The 8,960-nt window shown below is 41.3% G+C and overlaps 1 protein-coding gene across 1 annotated transcript; it reads right to left on the bottom strand.

Moving 5' to 3' along the window:
• Nucleotides 1–626: 626 nt before the first annotated feature.
• Fkbp1b (FKBP prolyl isomerase 1B) lies at nucleotides 627–7,554 on the bottom strand. The gene is made up of 3 exons (XM_015479427.2): nucleotides 7,506–7,554; nucleotides 2,440–2,552; nucleotides 627–1,229 (listed from the first exon to the last, which is right to left on the bottom strand). Exons 2-3 carry the CDS (start codon nucleotides 2,548–2,550, stop codon nucleotides 1,101–1,103), a joined length of 240 nt encoding a protein of 79 aa, XP_015334913.2. The 5' UTR covers nucleotides 2,551–2,552; nucleotides 7,506–7,554; the 3' UTR covers nucleotides 627–1,100.
• Between the last annotated feature and the right edge of the window lie 1,406 nt (nucleotides 7,555–8,960).

Genomic DNA, 8,960 nt, shown 5'->3' on the forward strand with positions numbered 1-8,960 from the left:
GAATCCAGGAGTTTGAAACCAGCCTAGACAACATATCAAGACCCTGTCTCAAATCAAAAAAGGAAAAAGGAAACGAAGCAGTACATATGGAAACAAGTTCAGAATCATATATCTCAGAAATAATTTCCCTAATGTAAGAGCAAATCTGGGATGAAACCAAGCAGTATATGTGAAAATAAGTTCAGAATCACCCATTCTTTTCAAAAGCTTCTTCCCAATGTGAGTTTTGTATGGTTCCAAGCTTTTAATACACTTATATTTATTTAGATGCTGAAAATGTTCCCATCTAGGGGAAGGGAAGCTTATCCTTTTTACTCTAGTCCAAGCAAATAGAAATTGTAAGATCACATGAAGTGCATAAATCCCACAATGGACTGCTTGGCTTGTGGGATTAGTTATTCTGAGCCTGTTAGATGAGTAATAGGAAATATCTACATTGCAGGGTTGCTTAAAGGATCAGTGATTTTATTTATTTAAAAGTATGCAGACAAGGCCCAGCATGGACAGTGCTCACATTGTGTATTAAATATAGTACCACTCTCCTAACCACTTGAAAGTCTCCTTTCTACTCTTTTCCCCAAGGCACTTGGCACTTCCTACCTACAAGAAGGATGGACAGGAAGTTGTCAAGCACAGAGCCTTTATTTTACATATTATTTCCAAAGAGAACAATTGTTTAAGTGAGCAGCCAACAGAATTTATAAGTGACAGCAAAGGTAACTGGCTCAAGTCCCTCATGTACACCATGTACATTGCGTGTCTGAGCACCTTTTGTATCTGGCTTAAGTGAAGGTAAGGCAGTGTAGATTGTGCAAACAAGAAATCTGTGGTCTGTGATCAGAAATAATTACTACATGCATCACATGAAATGCACAATCTGACGTTTTGATCTGCAGCTGAAGTTTCCTCAAGCAAAGATGCACGTGAACAATGACAAACACATATAGAGCAATTTGGGCAAAAAGAATGGATAATACCGCAGGGCAGTGAGGTTAGCACACTGATCAAGAGCCCCAAACAGGAGGAGCCGTCCCAGTGGCAGAGCAGGCTAAGAGGGTGAGCAGCAGCCATCTCCAGCCACCTCGAGTTCCTTCCTGCCTTCACTCTAAGTTGAGCAGCTCCACGTCAAAGATGAGGGTGGCATTGGGAGGGATGACACCAGGGTGGCCTGTGGCTCCATATGCCACATCAGGGGTGCAGGTCAGCTTCGCCCTCTGCCCCAAGCTCATCTAGCAGGGATGGGGGCAGATGGGGAAAGGAGAAAGAGGACCCAGATTGATTTAAAAGAAAAAAGAGATAACTATGGCATTTTCCCAAACCATGTTCATGGTAACTGAAGATCTGAGATGAATTTAATATATGGCATGTTGAAATTGTGCTAAGTATAACAAATATGGATTCTGCCTCAAAACAGCAGATATGACTATGGGACAATAATCAACAAAGTAGTCTCAAATTTATTAATTTAACAAACATTTCTAGTTATTCAATTAGAATATGGCCCAAACACTTTTATTTGCTCACTCTCATTCAAAGAATCACATTACTTATTATACACATGGGTGGCAAGGCAGCATATTAAAGAGGTTCAGGGATTAGAGGCCACAGCAAGATTGTGAGGGTGGAGAGGCCTACTGTGATGGAATGTAATATGCTTCATAGACAAGGAAGAAGAGCTTTAGCCAATGTTCATCACAATAGTTGTCTAGAACCCACTGGGCATTGCCAGGTAATCCTAGTTACCTATATTGCATGCAGATAATCCTAGTGACTGGGAGCTGAAGCAGGAGGATCACAAGTATGAGGTCAGCCTGGGAACTTAGCAAGATCTTCTCAAAAAAAGGGATGGGGATATAGATCAGTGGTAGAGCACCCTGGGTTCCATCCCCAGTATTGCCAAGAAAAAAAAAATGCACTAGGCATGAATGGAACACTTGGTGATTTTTGAATAAGTCGATTTTTGAATTTTGAATAATTAAAAAATTTGAGTAGATTGGCTAATAGTGTTTTATCAGTGGTTATGTAAGATGTAACCATTTGGGGAAGCTAGATAAAAAAATGTACAGGAATTCTGTGGTATTTTTGCAATGTCTAAGGTTGTTTTTTTAAAAATTAAAAGACAAAACCAAAATACCTTCTTGGCCTACCCCACTCTAACTCCTCTGCTGCCTTGGGCCTGGACAGTTGGTTCACCACCTCAGCTAGTAACAAGCAAGCCTAGGAGGATGTGCTCGAGATACTGCCCCAGTGACAAAAAGCAGGCATGCTGGCAACCATAGGCGTGAGGACACAAAGCTAAGAGTGAACACTAGGTGGCGCTGCCATGCCCTAGCAGAGTAAAAAAGCAGTAGTTTGGTCTGTGATAGAGGTTGGAGGTGCTGAGCCCAGACCCTCCACCAAAACTCTTTAGGCTCCCTTTAATGAGTAGCCTCATCCTACCTGGGCTGCACCCTCTTCAAAACCTTTGATGACTTCCTGTTTGCCAATTCTGAACTTGAAAGGTTTGTTTCTATCTCTGGATGAATCGAATTTCTTCCCATTTTGAAGCATTCCTGTCAAAGCAAGAATAGAGTGGAAAAGAGCTGTGGTGTAAGTTAACTCCCAGTTCAGATTCAACATGTCTAAATGGAATCTTATTCTGCACAAATCTGCTCCTCCAGTCCTCCTATTCTGCCCTCTTGACCAAGCAAGAAACCTGGACACTTCCTTTGTCTCACCCCCATATACAGACTACCACCATGCCCCAAATCTCTTTCGAGTCCATCTATTTTCTCTATTTCTATTGTCACTACCACCTTGTGATTTGAATCACCATTAATTCTTACCTGTGGACAGGAACAACATCCTAAATGGTCTTTATGCTGTAATCCTACTTCTCTGTTCCATTATCTACTCCACAAGCAGATAGATTTTTTTCTTTAAACAAAAGTCTGATCATATTACTCCTCTACTAAAAATATTTGTGGTTTTTTTTTTTGTTTTTTTAAAGAGAGAGAGGGGTAGAGAGGGGTAGACAGAGGTAGACAGAGAATTTTTTTAATATTTATTTTTTAGTTATCGGTGGGCACAACATCTTTGTTTGTATGTGGTGCTGAGAATCGAACCCGGGCCGCACGCATGCCAGGCGAGCGCGATACCGCTTGAGCCACATCCCCAGGCTACTAAAAATATTTGAATAGCTCACCAGGGCAGACTCCATATGCCTACATTGCCTGCAGGCACTTCAAGATTTGGCTATTATCTACCTCATGACCATCTCTGCTCTCTTCTTCCCATCCTGCCCTTGTGTCCTATTTAGGTCATACCATTCTCAAATACCTCTGCACTTTACAGGTTTTCATGCTGTTTCCTCAGCCTAAAGTTCTCTTTTCTCAGGTATTCTAGCCTTAGATTGAGATCTCATCTATGGTTCCTAAGGTTTTCACAATGCAAAACCCAAAGGTTACATCATCCCCTGCTGCAATGAACACTATAAGGTGACCTTGCTGATCAGTGGTAGCTTCCAGAACTGTCTGACACCAGAACACCCCAGTAGTGTCTCCAGCAGTTCAGAGTACTCCTTATTCTCTAACTGCAGAAGCTTGGTCATCCCTAATGTATCTGTGTGGTCTCCTTCCAGCAGGCCAAGGCCCAAGAACTGCTTTTCTATTTTCACTTCTTATTGGTGATTCTCAAAGATCAGAGCTTCTGTACATAGTGCAATTCCACAACTCCATGCAGTCCCTGGACCACTACAAAATGTAATTTGCAACCACAGGAAGACCTGGCCTGTAAATTCAGACACTGGGTTCTGACTTTAGTCTGGCGCTAACTCATTGTGTGAGGTGAGGCAAATCACTTCCTCTATCTGGGTCTCAGATTTTCCATATTTAACACAGGAGGCTCTGCCAACTTAGTGTCTGAACATCTATAATTTTACTTCCGAATTCCAACAATTTGTGTACTTGAGAAAGAACCTTATTACCTACCTTCTGGGTAGAATAAATTGGGCTCTTGCCCTGGGATTTAAATGAGGCAAAAGAAAAAACCCTTCTGGTTACCCAGAGATATATAGAGAGGAATGCTAAGATCATCAAATACAAACTCACACATACACACAGGTGGCTTAGATATTCAAATACACAGAGCTGCTTATGCATGCTCACATGCTCCTTATGCACACACACACACACAGGAGGAAATCCCTGATGGTCAAACAGATGCTAAGAAAATATTTAGATACACAGATCTACATACATTCACAGACACATACTTGAACAAATTTGTGGATATGCACACACAGGCACACACTCCATTTATAGACTGTTTCATTCCCTAATCTCTCCATGCTTCCTATGACCAAATCTACTTAGGACCATGTATCTATTGCTGCAAGTTCAGACCAAATGACAAAATCTAGAAATAGGACTACATACATGTGGCCACTCAGTCTGACAAAGATGCCACTGCAATGCATTAAACAAAAGATAATTTTTTTGGATTGAAATAGTGATTTTGTGAATTACTGTTGCTGGATGAACTGTATATCCATAAGGGGGAAAAAATCAAACCTTGATCCCTACCAAACCCACACACAAAAATCAATTCCAGGCGTATCATAGATCCAGATATGAAAAATAAGATTTAAAGCTGAGGATGGAGCTCAGTGGTAGAGTGCTTGCCTAGCATGAGCAAGGCCCTGGGTTTGATCCCTAGCACTGCAATAATAGCAGCAGCAACAATAATAATAAATTTACTACAAGGTAATATGTAAAAAAAAAAAAAAAAAGAACCTTCATGACTTAGGTAGACAAAATTTCTTGAACTGAACACAAAATATAAACCATAAAGGGAAAAAACTGGTAACTGTGACTTCATAAAAATAAGGAATTTCTGGACTGGGGTTGTAGCTCAGTGGCAGAGCACTTGCCTTGCATATGTGAGGCACTGGGTTCAACCCTCAGCACCACAGAAAAATAAATAAACAAAGATTGTGTCCATATATAACTAAAAAAAAATTTTTTTAAATAAGGAATTTCTGTTTAAATGATCATGAAGAGAGTCAAAAGGCAAGTCACAGAGTGGGAAAAGATGTTTGGGATAGGTATATCCAAAATATATAAGGAATAGAAATCAATAAGAAAAAGAATCTAATTTTTTAACACATTTTTTTTGCTTGCTTTTTATGTGTTGGGGATTGAAAACAGGGCCTTGTGCATACTAAACACATGCTTTATCACTGAGTTACACTCCCAACAACCTAATTTTAAAAACGGACGTTTGAGCAGTCTAAAGAGGCTATCCAAATGGCGAGTAAGCACATGAAAAAGTGCTCAACTTCCTTATTCATCAGGGAAAATGTAAATCAAAACCACAATGAGATTCCACCAGGCACCCCTAGAGTAGTCCAGAAACAAAAACCTGACAATACCAAGTGTAGTGAGGACATGAGGTAACTGAAACATTCGTATCCTGCTGACAGAAGTGGAAACTGGCACTACTTTAGAAAACTGCTTGGCAATACTGCTGAAACTGAACAGAGGTGTAATCCTGTACCCCAGCAGTTCTAGTTCTGGTTATATACTCAGTAGAAACGTATACACATGTGTACATATGTGCAATACAAAACAGTTCACAGCAACACCATTCATAGCCACTGAAAACCATAAACAACCCAAATGTTCATCAATAGTAGATGGGAGCCTGCCTAGTATTCACAAGGCCCTGGGTTCAGTCCCCAGCACCAAAAAAAAAAAAAAAAAGATGGGATATGTACATTTAGCTGGGATATGTTCAGTAGCATGTGCCTGTAATCCACTGATTCAGGAGGCTTAGGCAGGAGGATCATAAAGTCAAGGTCAGGCTCAGCAATTTGGCAAGGCCCTAAGCAACTTAGAAAGACCCCTGTCTCAAAAAATAAAAAGGGGTGGGTTGGAGATGTAACTTAGTGGTAAACCTTCCCTGGGTTCAATCCCTGGTACCAAAAAAAAAAAAAAGAAAACCCTGTAAAAGAATTTAAAAAAACCAAAACACCACTGTGGATAAATCTCACAGACATAATCTTGCTTGCCTAGCATCTGCTGGGTTTGATCCCCAGCACCACCACCACCCCCACCGGCAAAAAAAAAAAAAAAAAAAAATTGAGCTGTACATTGATTATGTTTTCTACTTTTTTTGTGGGGCGTGAGGTTACTGGGGATTGACCAGGTGCACTTAACCACTAAGTCACATCCCCAATCCTTTTTTTAAAAAATTTATTTTTTATTTCTTGTTGAGTTGCTTAAGGCCTCACTAAATTGCTGAGGCTGGCTTTGAATTTGCGATCCTCCTGCCTCAGCCTCCCAAGCTGCTAGTATTAGTTTTAATTTTTTAAAGTTTATAAAAGTCCCATATAGTCCCCTGCTGTGTTTTATCAATCTCTCCCCATACCAGCCACTTATAGCTGATGTTAGTGTTTAATGCACATTGCCTGTTCTACATATGTACTGTGAAAAGACTTTGCAAAAGGATGTTGTGTTTTCAGTAATTTGATAAATATTGGTCTGTCTGCAACACATAGAACAGATAAATCAATTCCCTGGGTCAGAGGGCCCAGAGGCCCCATGGTAATTAGGTCACATTACCAGGAGATAAAACAGCCCCAGTCCACTGACATCAGCGACGGGCAATGCAACTGTTGAGAAACAGCCGCACTGTCTGCTAGAACTAACCTGGTGTTTCACACTGGCCCTGAGAACTGCTAAAAATGGCCCCATCCAACATGTCCCAGGAATTTAGCTGGGCTTGCTGTATGCTAAGTGACTGTCACCCACTGAGTCTGCCACATTAGGAAGCAGGTCACAAAGCAGAGCTCTCATTCCCCTTGGAAAAATACCTGCTCATGATCTTCCTGCCAGCAATCCTGAAGAACTCATCTAGAATGAATATCCCTTGGCCCACCTGGCCTTCAGATACATAGCATCCAGGAGGAGATAGCAAAAACATGGAGCCCTCCTTGGGGTTCCCCCAGTACTGAGAGACAAGCACCACCAACATTCTACCCCTCACACTGCACCAGAGGCTCCAGGTGACTTGTCTGTCCTAACTACAGACCCAGTGAAGGTAGGCATGTCACATGGTTGGTGTCCGATAACAGCAGATTGAATTAAGCAGTGTATTTTTGAAAACAAGAAATTGTGAGGCCAACCTCCTCTTCTCGAATGATACTGTAGGATGAAAAGGGAGTCTGCTGGGAGTTTTGGGGCTCTTCAATCTTTCAGAGAGACCTCCAGCTATCAAGACAAAATCAGGAAGGCCAGAGCACCACTCTGACCCCAGTGAGGGAAGGGGACTGGAGATGCTTGATTCAAGTATGGGCTAGCACCATGAGGGCCTTTGTGGTATGAAGAGAAGAGGACTGGTCACAGTCCTCTTTTTTGGGGGGGCTTCAGGCCTGATCTGGAGACAGACATCTCAGGAGAAGAGCTCAGAGGACCTTCCTGCCTTGGGAGTGGCAGGCTGGTAAGGGCTGAGAGAATGAGGCCTACCTGTGTAGTGTACCACGCATGTTTGGCCCTTCTTCGGGAATGTCCTTCCTGCAAGGAGACACGAGGGAAGATGAAGGAGTAGGGTATTAGAAAAACTCACCTGTGACTTTCAAGTATGATTCTGACCATGTCCCCATCTGTATCATGAGTCGGTCCCTGGCCCATGGCCCCAGTTCTGACTCTATGCCTTGTATGAGACAGAACTAATCACATCACCTTCTGGCTTGGAATTAAACCTTTTTTTTTTTTTGGTACCATGAATTGAATCCAGGGGTGCTTAACCACTGAGCCACATCCCCATCCCTTTTTTATATTTTATACCTCAGGGTCTCACTGAGTTGCTTAGGGCCTTACTAAGTTGCTGAGCCTACCTTTGAACTCACGATCTTCCTGCCTCAGCCTCCCAAGCAGCTGGGATTACAGGCGTGCACCACTATGCTTGGCTCTGGAATTGAACTTTATGCCATTGGTTTCCTCAACTCTAATCTCCCTGTCTGCCCTACCTGCACACAAACTTTCTTTGATTGCTCTTTTTGCTTTCCTTCATTTATTCCAAGAACATTTATGGGTAAGCTAATATATGCCAGACCCGGACTAGATTCCAGAGATACAGAATAATATATGAACTCATGAGGAATTTATGGGAAAAGACTCATAGATCCTAGATTATATAGAATGATGACTGTTATCAAGGATGAGTAAAATTATTCACAACTAATACTGAGTACCTACTATGCATCAGGCCTGTGCCTGATTCTGGGATATAGTTCCCTGCTCCTTTGGAGTTTACATTCTAATGGAGGGAGAAAAACAATACTCAAATAAACAAGGTAATTACAGATGGTGATAAGTCCTTTAAAGAAAATATATACCCCTGAGTGTGTATATGGCTATAATACTAGCAACTCAAGAGACTGAGGCAGGAGGATCTCAAATTCAAGGCTAGAATAGGCAACTCAGTGAAACTCTGTCTCAAAAAATAAAAAGGGCTAGATATATAGCTCAGTGGTAAAATAAATAAATTAATAAAAATAAAAGAAAGAAAAAAAAAAAAAAAACAGCCAGGCTTGGTGGCACACACCTATAATCCCAGCTATTCTGGAAGCTGAGGCAGGAAGATTGCAAATTACTATTTGATGATAACTTGTCTCAAAAAGGGCCGTGGATGTGGGCTGGGGATGTGGCTCAAGTAGTATCCCGCTCGCCTGGCATGCGTGCGGCCCAGGCTCGATCCTCAGCACCACATAGAAACGAAGATGTTATGTCCACCGAAAATTAAAAAATAAATATTAAAAATTTCCTCTCTCTTTCTAAAAAAATTTTTTTTAAAAAAAGGGCTGTGGATGTAAACCAGTGCCCAATACAAAAAAAAAAAAAAAAAAATGAAAGAGGAAAGGAAAAGAAATAAATCTCATTGTGAAATTAAATGAAGAAATATCATAGGCAATTTTAGAA

The sequence above is a fragment of the Marmota marmota genome, unplaced genomic scaffold (genome assembly GCF_001458135.2).
Source record: "Marmota marmota marmota unplaced genomic scaffold, marMar, whole genome shotgun sequence".
In the NCBI taxonomy this organism is placed as follows: Eukaryota; Metazoa; Chordata; class Mammalia; order Rodentia; family Sciuridae; genus Marmota; species Marmota marmota.